Source organism: Poecile atricapillus, chromosome 14, assembly GCF_030490865.1.
Source record: "Poecile atricapillus isolate bPoeAtr1 chromosome 14, bPoeAtr1.hap1, whole genome shotgun sequence".
NCBI lineage: Eukaryota > Metazoa > Chordata > Aves > Passeriformes > Paridae > Poecile > Poecile atricapillus.
Window position 1 is genome coordinate 7,251,677 of NC_081262.1, and position 13,070 is coordinate 7,264,746.

Below are 13,070 nucleotides of genomic sequence, written 5' to 3' on the forward strand. Positions count from 1 at the left end.
GGAAATGGCGGCGGCCCGAGCTGCTGTGCGCGCTCACGTGCGGCACGCGGGGCGGCCCCGGAAGCGCTCGGCGGCGGCGGCGGGCGGTGCCGGGCGGTGCCGGGCCGAGCTCCGGCGGGCGGGGGCGCGGGATGGAGGTGATCAGGAGCAGTGAGTGACCACCCGGCCCTGCATCCCGAGCACTGCGCTGCTGGCGCTAAGCTGGCCCGGCGTCCCGGCGTCCTGCCCTGGGCTGGCGGCCGCTCCGGCCTCAGCCTCTCCTTCATGGCGAAGGGGTCCCCATTCCCCCTCTCGCGCATGAGGCGCGGCCCCGAGGCTGAAGGGGCGGCGGGCAGGCCCCGGCCACCCCTGCCCGCCCGAGGGGCGCCGGGCTGCCGGAGGATGTCATTCGTAGTCTCAAGCGTGTTTTAACCTTTTACCCGCAGATTTTAAGGATAACCTTAACAAAGTGTATGAAGCCATTGAAGAGTCGGACTTCCTGGCCATCGATGGAGAGTTTTCAGGTACAGTTGCACCTGTTTTGTGATAGCGAACTGTTGGCAGTATCTGAGGGGGGTGGTTTGACCTCGGTGCCCGAGTTCGTTCTTGTGATGTGTCTCCTGGTTAGCTTGAAAAAACTATAGCTGTGGCTACCAGAAAGCGATTGAACCACTTGTTACATGTGCGATACAAGGCTTTGGTCAAAGATACATGTCAGGCTCGTGCTGCTTGTGCTCCCACAGTAATTTCAACATGACAACTGATAGTTGTTGCAGCATAAGGTAAAAAATATGTGTTATATATGCCATGAAAGCAATGGACTGAGATATGTGTGAGGGAGATCTTGCAAGTGTTTGGACAGGGATAGGCAGCACTAAGAACGTGTGTGTTTGTGAAACCCAGAGCATATATGCAGCAGAGAGATGCTTTGCTTTTGGGATGCAGAGTTCAGTTCACCCATGGGACATAAATGTGAGCAAGACTAGGTTTTGTTACATGTGGTGTTTATGGAAGTACAGTTGTTGCATATTGCTTAAGGTGACTACATTATTCGATAAATCTCTGGGCAACACTTCCCAGTTTTAGTTTGGCTTTGATCCTGCATTGTGTTGTGAAGCACATTTACATTAGGGTATTGGTAGGTCTTGGCCTGTTACTGACATGTTGAGTAGGAGCCAGAATGACAGAGCTTTTGCAGAAGAGCTTTGCTACTAGAGCAGCACTATTAAAATGAGTGGCTTATTGCAGTTGTATTTTTCTCAAATGACATAATTGTGGCACGTGCTTTAAGTGAAAGCATTTTTCTTAAATTGCCAGTTGTTGCATTTCTTTGCTGTGATTAATTTTGAAAAGCTTACCCAAAGCATAATATGTTTTACTTTTTCAGGGATCAGTGATGGGCCTTCAGTTAGTGCATTAACAAATGGCTTTGACACTCCAGAAGAAAGGTATCAGAAACTTAAAAAGGTAAAGTGTTTACATGGGCTAATATGAAAACTGAAGGTACTTTTGGTGTAGTAGCTTGTGTGTGTGACTAACAGGAGGAAAGAGAGACAAAACTTCCCTCAGTTTTTGTCTCTTTGTGGAATGAAAGTGCATACTAAAGTCATCTTGGGCTAAGAGTAAGATGATTAAATGAGGATGAAATCTAGTGGGAAAACTCTAGTGTGTTTGTTTTTATTAAAATTATCAACATTAGTTAAGAAGATTCACTTTACTTAATTTTGAAATGTAGAGAAATCGTATGTAGATGCACCCTGGCAGTCTTAAAATGTGTACATGTTTCATTCTCATCCAAAGTTTTCCTTTCCTTTCCAGCATTCCATGGATTTTTTGCTCTTTCAGTTTGGCCTTTGCACTTTTAAATATGATGACACAGAAGAAAAGTATGTTATTCTCTTATTTCTTGTTTTCTTAATTGAGGATTTTCTAAAGTAATACTGATACTGTATTGACATGTAACTCATCTTTTCTACAGGTATATAATGAAGTCATTTAACTTCTATATTTTTCCAAAACCCTTTAACAGAAGTTCACCAGATGTCAAGTTTGTCTGTCAGGTTAGTAGAAAAACAATTTAATTTTATTAGGTTAAGTTATACCTGAAAAAAACTTCAGCTTAAAAGGTAGAAAAACGTTTGTTTCTGGGTTGTTTTGATTTTTTTTTTTAATAAAATAATTAAGCGTCAGTTAAGAGCAATCCCAGAAATGAGCTTTAAGGCTTTAATCCTTGATTTCAGTTTTTAAATCTTGTTACACATTACAATGTATGATTTCTGGAATTTGAAATAACATTCTAAACTTGGGAAGGTGATTCTGTTTTTGTCCCCTTTCTCGCTGAACTTCCAGTTCTCTTTTGTAATCCTTTATTCTCATCTGCTTATCTCCCTTTCACTGCTTCCCAGGCTATTGTCAATATTCTTCTGGTCTCAGATTTGTTCTCCTGAACCACATTTGGCCTTCTTTAGTTTTCTTTCTTTACATAGTTTGTTCTTTTATCTTTATCCCTTACCATGGTCATTGTTCTTGTACTTTATGGAAGTTTAAAATCAGTAAGAAAAGTAGCATAGCCTAAACTATCAGTGGCTTCTTTAGGGCCACAAACTTGTTTGTTCTTGGCTTTGGACTTTGTATAATTTCTTAAAAAGTGTAAAAATAACTTATCTTTTGTGCCACAGCCACTTTTGCCAATTGTAAAGCCTTTTTCTCTTGTTGCAGAGTTCAAGTATAGATTTTTTAGCAAACCAAGGATTTGATTTTAATAAAGTTTTTCGCAACGGTGAGTTATTTTGGGTTTTTTTTCAATTTCTTTCAACTTCTGCAAAATTTATGATGACACCTTTCATTGTTTTCTGCAAAAAGAAAAAAGACTGCCATCCATGATACTGTCTTAATATGTAATAAAATTCTTGAATTATTGTTATCCAGTCTACTGTTGTGCTGATTGTAGTTTCCTTTCCAAGAATTCATTGTGTAGTTCAGCAGAACAGAATTCCCACTAACATGAGAGTGTGGTTTGTTTTTTTTTTGTATGGAGGCAAAGGGTGAATAAATAGAGAGAGTAACAAAGTGTGGAGCTGTGTGATACACCAGTAGCAATGTCTAGGAAAGGAATCCCAGTGCACTCACTGGGGCTGCTGCAGTCTGTTATTTGTGATGCACAGAGCAAACAGAGAAGCGCTCACTACTTTTGTGGTTGTGATCTGCAGCTCTGCAGTGCTGGGGCTCGTGCCTTGTGCAGTGGTACCAGCTAACCTGGCACGTGCAGGGTGGCTGGACAGACACACACATCCTCAGCAGATCACTGAAAGGGAAGGGTGTGCTTTCAGCCTGCAGGGGCAAATGCCTCCCTAATTTATTTCTAATTATAATGAGCTTTTACTTTTTTTATTAGGAATTCCTTATTTAAATCAGGAAGAAGAAAGACAGCTAAGGGAACAGTATGATGAAAAACGTTCTCAAGCCAATGGTGCAGGATCTCTGTCATACATTTCTCCTAATTCCACAAAGTGCCCTGTAACAATTCCTGAAGATCAGAAAAAATTTGTTGATAAAGTAGTGTAAGTACAGCTGTTTAATATCCTCTGATGTTGTTGAAACTAAAATGTGAGCTGTAGTGATATTTTCATATGTTGAAGCCATTTCTATTAGTTCACTGTTTGTAAAATGCTGCTCTTTTTGTTATGAAGCATTTTCTTGTCTTTTGGAGAGAGCTGTAAACTTCCAACAAATAGAATAGTAGATACAGAAGCAAATAATCTGTTTCTTCCAGGGAACAGATAGAAGACTTACTAAAGAATGAAGAAAGTGAAAGTTTGGAACTGGAGCCATGTACAGGGTCAGTTTCTGAAACTGAATCTCTTATAAATTTTTTTCTTTTATTTGGTCTTCTAGAATTAGGGGAGTGACAGGGAAGAATATGTTCACTTGGGTTAACTGTAGAAAAATCTAGATTTGACTAATATTTGGATGTCGAGATAATGTGGTGATGTATACGGGTAATTTATTTTGATCTGTAACTTCTGCATGTGGTGGCAAAATATTTATGCATAGCCAAGAAATGTCTTGTATGTGTGAGCTACCTTTTGTTACTGCTGAAGTGATCCATAAGCCTTGGAGCTGCATTTTATAAAGAAGCTTTTCAAATCTGTTGAGCTATTGGTTGTTCACAGTTGGCAGTGTGTGACTATTTTTAGTAGGTCTCCGTCCCAAAACAATCTAATTAGCTTTGGAAAGTAGGTATTTGAAGAGTATGATTGTTTAAAAAATTAAAAAAAAAATAAAATTGAATTCAGAAATAGTAAAGCTGAGGATAAGGAACCATCATTGTATCTATGTTGAGGGATCATGACTATAGAATACTCTCTGATTGGAAGGTATGTGGATAACTGTAAAACATGATGTAAACGCCTTTACAGTTTGGCAGCTGAACATCAGAATTCAGTAAATCTCTTCCTAGCCTATAGTTCTGCTAGCAGTGACTCTTTAAAAATCTTTCTACAAATGAGCACTTAGCTTTAACTGGAAATCATTACTAGGAGACACTCTGTGAAAGGGTTATTAGTAACATGATTGTCTTTTGGTTTTAGATTTCAAAGGAAATTAATTTATCAGACCTTGAGCTGGAAGTAAGTTACTGGTAATACTGCCTTACTGTATATTTTTAGTACTTTTGATAAGAGATCTGGGTAAGAGCTAATCTACTTAACCTTGGGGTGATTGATTTTGACTTTTTTTTTCCCCTTTAAAAGAAAACTTTGTAATGTTCTGAAGATGAATTACCTTGAACTTTTTTGTGATGATTAATTTAGATATTAGAGCTTAGTATTTGTTTTATCATTTGTATATAAGATCTCTGAATAGAACAGCACAGTCTAGAATTATGTAACAAATGCAGCATGCTAGGTTTTTAGTGAACAGAAAGTGCATGTGCTTATACAGATTGTGGGCTTTACCTGAAAAAATAATAGTTCTTTAGTAGGTACTGGTATGGTTATAATTTTCTGTTGGAGTTAAATTAAATAATTAAAGCAGAAGAGTGAAGTTATTGATTGCCCTTGTGTCATGACCTCTTCAAAGGTCATTTCCTCTGTTGAAGTATTCTCTGATGTATCAGTGTTTTGATGCATGCAAGGTTTATCACGTGAAGCAGCTCGTAAGTGAGATGGAGGCTCAAAACTGTTTGAGGAGTCAGGGTGCAAAGGACACAAGTGTTTGGAGTGTGCTCTCCAGTACTAATTTTAGGAGTAGCCAGAGGACAAGGAAATTTGCTGGTTCTGCAGTTATTGCACAGTTGTGGTTAGTTCATTATGAGATGATGAGAATAATTGCTACTGGTTAGGCAGGAAAAGGCAATATTCTCTTACTTTTGCTATCAGTTGGATGCTCTATGGTTCTGTGTATGATGTTGTTTTCGAAATTAAATGTGACTAAATGTGACATTTAGAAATTAAATGTGAAATTAAATGACTGTGGTGGTGTGATGCAACCCTGTAGCAGAGGTGATGACATTTGAGTTAATAATTCCTATTAAAATTTACTGCTAGCAGAAAGTTGAAGGTTGTTAATAAATCCTCAAATTAGTGATGTCTTCAAGAGATGCAGTCTTCAAAGAAGCTGTCATGGGGCTGCAAATAAATGAGACCATTCTCACCAGCGTTTTCATTTTGAATTTCTTGACAGCAAAGTTTCTACATTATGATGTAATATCTAGATGACATTTACTTAATATTACCAAACTAAAAGGTTACAGGTTCCACAACAATAGTATGGGAAATTGTGTAAGTGCTAGTTACTGTTAGACAATGTAAGGAGTCCATTTTGCTTCAATTGCTTCAAATTTTGCATTATTAAAATTAAAATTGTTATTATTAACATTGAAAAGAAACTTGCAATAGTTATTTTATACCTAAGATTTACAGAAATAGTGAAACATGAAATTATTGAATTACTGTTGTGGTTTCAATATGCTAAATGCCAAGTGAATGGCTATTAATATTTCATTTGTTTTGATGTAGGTATCCAAAAGGTATCCATGTGGAAACTCTGGAGTCAGATAAGGTAACTAGGCCTATGACTGCCTCTAACATTTGATCTGTTTAAAAGAAATTGTATTTCTCAATTTCACTATCTCTCCTGATTTTTAGATTTAACTTGAGCTTTATTATGTAAATGCACAGCATTTTAAATGGATTTCAGTGAACTAGGTTCTAAACGTTATATCTGACCAACATATGGAGTGTGGGCATGTATTTCTGTGGCTTAATACTACTTTTTAAACAGATACTAAAAGGTGTTTTAAAATACAGTGGATCTGATGTTCTATATTAGTGAAAAGCAGGTTGTGATCTTAGAAAAAACCAGCAGCATCACATGCTGTGTCCTCAATTCCCAGCACAGATCTCTGCTCCAAAAAGTATTTGAAACAAACTATATACCAAGAAATGCTGATAACTGTTTTCGAGAGGTAAAAAGTGGGTTTAGAAAAAATAAGGTTTCGTGGATGAATCAAATCCAGCTTTCTGAAGTAGGCTTCTGGGAGTAGGTGATAATGTGATGCCTACAATAGAAACAGTTGTGTTGCCAAGTAACTGCTGCTGAGGTATAACAGTGTTCTTTACAATGTAAATTTACAGAAACTTGCAGCAGCCCTAAATCTGAACTTCTCAGTCATTCCTCAAACTATACATTTTTTGTTTTAGAAGGAGAGATATATTGTTATTAGTAAGGTAGATGAAGAGGAACGAAAAAGAAGAGAGCAGCAGAAACAAGCGAAAGAACAGGTAAATAAATTAAATTCCATGTGTTTGTGTGAGAAAAGAAGGGTGAGAATCTCTGACTTCACTCAGGAATGCAAAAATGCAGGATAGGGTTTGGTATTGTTTCCCTTTGGTTTGCTGTTTCTGGCTAAATTTGATTTTCTAAATTCTACCAGATAACTTTGGCTTTGCAACAGAGTAAAAAGAGTTGCAAAACACTCTAAAAATTATTTAAAAATCAGAATTTATGGAATACTGAATGAGTATTCTGGAGTAGTGACCACCTCCTATGAATCTCCACTCTCACAGAAGAGTGGCCTAGTAAGAGGAAATTTCAGTTTCTTGCAGAAATTCTTGAACAAGTTGTTACATTGTTTGGATTCACAGTCTCCCCTTCTCTTACAAAGCTTGCTTGGTCTTCTCTGTCTGAATTAGTGTCCTGTACAATGAATGTGTCATTTCTCAATAGAAACACACTGTACACTACTGCTGTGGTAACAGGCTGACCAGGTCACACATGGTGTATTCAGGCACTCTCACTGTTTATGGGACTTTGTATTTTGCTTATTGAGTGATGCAAATTTCAGGAGGTCTTATGACTTGAACTGTGGGAATTCCTGATCAGACTCTTGTGCTTTCATGTGTCAAGATAAAGTCAGTTTGGGTGGAGCCAATGATACTCCTATGCAGAAGCGCTTTTAGGAGGGAAAGAGCTATCTAAAGAGACATTAACTTATGTGACATCTCTTTTTCCAGAAGGCAAGTCAGGAACAATTTACTTCTACAGTAGATTTTTCTGAAAAAAATTTAGTAGGAGTATTACTTGCTTGGACTAGCAGTGTTCAGAGCTGAATTAAATTAACAGTGAATGTTTTTACTAAATTTCAGTTCTGGTTGAATAGACAGGTAACATAAAGCTGAAATTACTTCCCTAGACCTGAAAAAGAAAAATCTGTTACAGAACAGTTTGTGCTGTAGTCAGGTCCCCCCAAACCAATCCAGAGTCAGTTTATACAACTACAATATTATATAATATGTCATACATTTTAATGTTTCTTCTTGGTTTTGTTTATGTAATTAATGAAGAATGTTTCTTCCCCAATCTGTGTTAGCATAAAAGTTCGGGTCTGATTTAGTAGGAGTAACAATCAGGATTCAACCTGTTGCATATATAACATATGTAAAGAGTACAGCTTAATATATAGGTTCATTTTAATACCTTCTGAACTGTCTGCAGTGTCATAGCTGCTGAGCACTATTGGCGATCATGTGCTGACAATGAGCTGACTGCAGCTGTTACTGCTCTGGTTGGGGTGAAGTTTCCTTTCTTTGTAGCAGCCTGTATTTTATTGTGCTTTGCTTTGTGGCTAAAACACCAGTGATACCACCTGTGTGTTTTGTCTACTGTTGAACAGCACTTGCACAGTGTCAAGGCTTTCTCTCCCACCCTCCCCCAAAAGCAATGAGGCTGGAGGGGATGGGTTCCCATTATCCTTATCCACAAATCTTATTGTCTGTCTTTGAATTTTGGGTGAGGGAAGTGAGCAAAGGGCAGAGTGGCTGTTTGGCTTCTGACCAGGGGCAACCGAGGACAGCAGCTTGTGACTTGTCCTACCTGACATTGAGCTAGAAAGAACTACACACAAAACGAGAAGTCTGGAAGAAGCATCTCCGTTGCTTTGACATCTTGTGTCTTCCAAATATTGACATTTCCTTTGTGTTCTGTTCTTGGATATGTTTGAGAAACACAGGCAGACGGGGGGCATCTGGCAGTTTGCAGGTACAGTTTTGGTAATATTTGGATTTCTGCTTCACTAACGTCAGAATCTTTGCTTACAGGAAGAATTGAATGATGCTGTAGGATTTTCCAGAGTTGTTCATGCCATTGCTAATTCTGTAAGTTAATGTGATTTTTAACCTACCTTTGTTTGTAAGAAAAAGTAAATAATTCAAAGAAAGGATTCTTTTGCTGTTACATTTTAGAAGAGATGATGAAATACAAGTTAAAGTGACATTTCAAGTTTATGTTGCTTCATGTTTTACAGTGGTTGAGTGTGGTAGGTTAGGTAAGCTCAAACTACAGAATGACATGAAGAATCTTATTATCTGTAGGAGTCAAGAATAGGAACATCTTAGGCTGTAAATAAGCTTTGGTGTCTTCTTTTTTCTCTATTCTGAAAAGATTGTGGGTTTTTTTTCCTTTTTTATTTTTTTCCTGGCAGTTAAAGACTATCAAAGAAGGACTGTTGTCATGTCAAATGAATCAAAGTTAACATTTAAAAAAACTGCTTGAGCTTTTTCAAGGAGCTTGCTTGGACAACATCTGGCATGAAAGGTGACCAAGCCAGACCATGCCCTTAATAACTATTGTATATTATAACCATAAGGAGTATATTGTGTGTTGTTGTAGAACAAATTAAAAGGTAATGGACTGAGAAATGCCTTGGCTTCAATCTTAAATAGACTACATTTGGAAACCAAGTTGTAAGTAGCTGTTCTAGTGCATCATCTCAACATATGAAGCTGCTGTGGAAGCCTGTGGTAAATGGGTGGCAGTAGAGGAAAAAGGAGTGGCTGCTTTGAGAGAATGGAGGAGTGTGTGGGGCAGGCAGAGGGCAATGGAGAGGTTTGATGTGTGTTTTCCCACATGCCCTTGGCTGGCAGCTGGAATAGGGGTTTTCACAGATTCCCTTCACCGTGATCAGGACTGGAAGTGTAACAGACATTTAATGTTATTTTCACAGGGCAAGCTTGTTATTGGGCACAACATGCTGCTGGATGTTATGCACACCATACATCAGTTCTATTGTCCTCTACCTGATGTAAGTAATCTTTTGGGTGTTCAGATGATGAAATAAATGCCTTAATGTATATGTCTTTTAGTGTTAACTCCACACTTTCTTCTGAATGAAAGAATTGGTCAGTCTATGAAGAAGTATAGAAAAGTACTTTTAAAAAATCCATTTGGTACTTCTGGGCTACTGCCGTATTGTCATAAATATTTACGTAGAAAGTTTAGTTGGATTGTTCTCCTTTGCATTTTTAAAATGATCAAAACAGATCGTAGAACTGTGGTTTTTGCTTATATCAGGTATATTTAACTGACTGATGTGTTATAAGACACTGGTGACTGGTGACAATCAAGAACATTGAGGAGGCCAAAGGTCTCCTTGGAAGGATGGCTCACATGACATTGTTACTTGCAGTCTTAAGGGGCTTGTGGGTGTTTGGGGAAAAGACTTGGTCATAAGATGGGAAGAAGTAGTTTGGGGCTGGTTTGGATGGTATTGGAACATAAGCAATTGTCAGTAGTTCCTGTATTTTTGACCCTTGGCAGATCTAAACATGTAGGCAGGCACCTGGAGTGACTGCTTATATTCTATTGAAATACTAGATGCTGGGAACACTTAAGAACTGTTAAGTAGGCTGGAATCAGAAGTAGCCTAGAGTATAAAATAGGATAAGGTGTTGGCAGTGACAGGACCTTTTATTACTAATGACAGACAAATCAGAAATATGTAGTCTGCAGTTGTGTGTAATTGCAAGTGGTGTCTATGGTAGTGCTGACAAATACAACTCTTACATTAGGAATTCAGTTACTGTGGTTCACTTTTAGAGGCTGTTTGGATAATTGTAGCTACTGCTCTCTGTCCTCTCCAGACTGTAAACAGTTCGCTGACTTGATTTTTGTCTTCCAATTTAATGTTAAATTAGGACCTAAGTGAGTTCAAGGAAGTAACATCATGTGTCTTTCCCCGGTAAGTTCTTAGCTCAAACTTTCAGCCATTTCAGTATAGCTTTGGAAAACTGATATTTTTTGTCTCAGCCCTGTACCCCAGCTGTTATTGGAAAAAGAAATTGGAATCAAGTTAGATAAATACTATTTTTAAATTAATTTTGAGCAGCTTTTTTTCAGAAAAACATTGCCGTTGGTTCACTTCTTGGCAAAAGATGCACCCTTGCTACTCTCCTGGTTTTGGCATGATGTTTGGTGTTTTGAATCTACACTTCATTTGGAACAAGATTTATTTGCTACTAGTTGTTTGTATCTCTTGCTGTTCCTTGGTTGCTGTCCTTTTTCATGCTGAACAAAGCCAAGGAATGTTTTGGCTGTTCCAAATCCAACAGTAATTTTCAGTAGAGTGTATCTGCTGTTTCCCAGCTAATGCACTAAAACATTTTTGAGGATTTGGCAAAATGGGCATTCTTCTGTTTCAACTTATTTAGCTCTTATTTTGTTTCTAGGTTACTGGATACTAAATTGATGGCAAGTACACAACCTTTTAAGGTAAATTAACATTATAGAATGATTTGAAGACACAAAATTGCATTAATACATGTGTATTGAAACAAATTATACTTCTTTGTAGAGAAAACTGTCTAATAATATTTTCTGTGATGCTCCTTTTATTGTTGAAGAATGGTTTTTCTTTACCCCTTATCTAAACCTAAAGAATTTATAGAACGTAAATTTTTACTTTCCTACTAGTGACTTTTGTGTTTGAAGTTTTATGGTAACTTGGCAGCTTTGGATTCCAAAATATGTAGAGTTTTTGCTAGGTAAAATGTGATTAGTAGATTATTTTCTTCTTTTTAAGTAGCATATGCCCTCAGGAGATAAAAAAAGTGCTGTTCATGAGCAAATAGGATCTGGAAGCTGCTTGTATATTCAAAGCCTTAGAGTACTGGGAATGCTAACTTAGATTTGTCTGGAAAAATGCTTTATCATCATTAAGTTCTCTTGTGGCCTTTGCTCAGTGGATAGTCAGCAGGAAGAAAAAAAATACAGGTTTCTCTTAAAATATCTTACAGCATGAGTCTTATTCCTCTAAAGAAGTATGAGATAAGTGTTCTTATCATAAGCTCTTGTTTTCCTATGTGTCTTTGAATTAATTAAAAAACATGCTGAGGAAGCAGCATCTGTCTTTGTGCATAGCTCTGTAACTGCAGAGCATTCCATAAAGAAGTGCTATTAAATATACTCATAGATATTGTCAAGTTTGTGTTGCACACTGCTGTGGTAAGAATAGAGGCTTTGGCATTCTGAAAAGTAAGAGTCCTCCACAAGTTTTGTATTTGGTACTGCTATGTTGATATTTGTAATTCTACAGCAGGTGCTTGGGTTTTTAGGCTGTTGTTATGAAATCCTGCTTTGGGATGCCAGATTAATGCATCATTTGAGCTTGTTTGTTGTTAGTTCTTCATAACTTTTCAGTCTGCAGACTAGATGAGTGTAAACAGCTAAGTTTGACTGAGAATCAAATGAAATCTGGTCCTCGTAGATCTCATACAATTTTAATAAAGATTGTGTGAGATGTTTTGCTTTCTCTGGCTGTTGATTCTGCTTATTTCCATTGTACTGATTGACAACATATATTTGATAAAGAATTTCTATAAGGAATTAATCTGTAATACATCTTTGTGGCTTTTTGTTTTATGTATATAATTCATCAGTAGATTCACTGATACTCAACTAAGTTGAAGTGTAGGAGAAACTTTCTGATTGTCAGGCTTCTTTCACTGTTTCTGTATTACTTTAAATTAGCAGTATTTACACTTGTTAAACTATTCAAGAATGTCCAGTCAGCAAGCACATTTCAATACTCACCTTGAATGCTTTCAACCATTATGATCAATATTTAGAATATTTGCCTGTTCTTTGTATTGTCTTTTCCCTTACCACATGTACCCTGCATAAAACCAGACTCAAATAGAAATAATACTTCGCCATAATCCCTCAATAATTCTGAGCAGCATTAATAAATGCTTATGATTCATTATGATGCAAGTGAGGGAAGGTAACTGAAATTTGTCTTGACATACCTCTGGTGCATTAGTTTGAAGTAGGGCTATGTGTAAATCCTTAGAGAACACAAGGTGGCAGCAGTAAATATTAATTTGATCCTATTTGATTTCAGTTTCCAGGGAAAATGTGCTTGGCAGTTAATGATGGCTTTTCTTGCAGGAGATCATTAATAATACATCGCTTGCAGAACTGGAAAAGCGTTTAAAAGAGGTTCCATTCAGCCCTCCTAAAGTTGGTAAGGATATATCAAAATGCTCTTATTTCTGAAATATTTTTCTCTTTCAGGGGAAACAAAATGTTTTGATTATTTTTGCTCGTGGTCTGAAATATAAATTCCCCTGCTAATACTTAGTGTTTTGATGAAGGGACTTTAAATGAGGGCACTGTACATACAGAGCAATTATATTTAAAGGTATAACTGGAACTTAGTAAGAATCCAGACAGTAAAAGAATGGACAAACAAAACCAAGAAAACTTATACAGTATTGATCAGTCGTGTGTGTTCTAGAAATTACTGAAGTTCTTTT

The 13,070-nt window shown here is 37.4% G+C and overlaps 1 protein-coding gene across 3 annotated transcripts in view; it reads left to right on the forward strand.

Moving 5' to 3' along the window:
- The first annotated feature begins 15 nt into the window (after window positions 1–15).
- The window catches only part of PARN (poly(A)-specific ribonuclease), a 46,573-nt gene continuing 33,518 nt past the window's right edge, over window positions 16–13,070 (forward strand). Inside the window, exons 1-16 of one of the 3 annotated variants that reach the window (XM_058849444.1) lie at window positions 16–150; window positions 426–503; window positions 1,367–1,446; window positions 1,798–1,865; window positions 1,958–2,039; window positions 2,698–2,758; window positions 3,374–3,539; window positions 3,752–3,817; window positions 4,569–4,607; window positions 5,997–6,039; window positions 6,681–6,761; window positions 8,577–8,633; window positions 9,482–9,559; window positions 10,452–10,495; window positions 10,983–11,025; window positions 12,703–12,778. In XM_058849444.1, coding sequence (XP_058705427.1) covers window positions 132–150; window positions 426–503; window positions 1,367–1,446; window positions 1,798–1,865; window positions 1,958–2,039; window positions 2,698–2,758; window positions 3,374–3,539; window positions 3,752–3,817; window positions 4,569–4,607; window positions 5,997–6,039; window positions 6,681–6,761; window positions 8,577–8,633; window positions 9,482–9,559; window positions 10,452–10,495; window positions 10,983–11,025; window positions 12,703–12,778 — 1,081 coding nt within the window. In that variant the 5' untranslated portion in view covers window positions 16–131. The remainder of the gene's footprint in view (window positions 151–425; window positions 504–1,366; window positions 1,447–1,797; window positions 1,866–1,957; window positions 2,040–2,697; window positions 2,759–3,373; window positions 3,540–3,751; window positions 3,818–4,568; window positions 4,608–5,996; window positions 6,040–6,680; window positions 6,762–8,576; window positions 8,634–9,481; window positions 9,560–10,451; window positions 10,496–10,982; window positions 11,026–12,702; window positions 12,779–13,070) is intronic. The other 2 variants (XM_058849446.1, XM_058849445.1) reach the window with 2 other exon arrangements.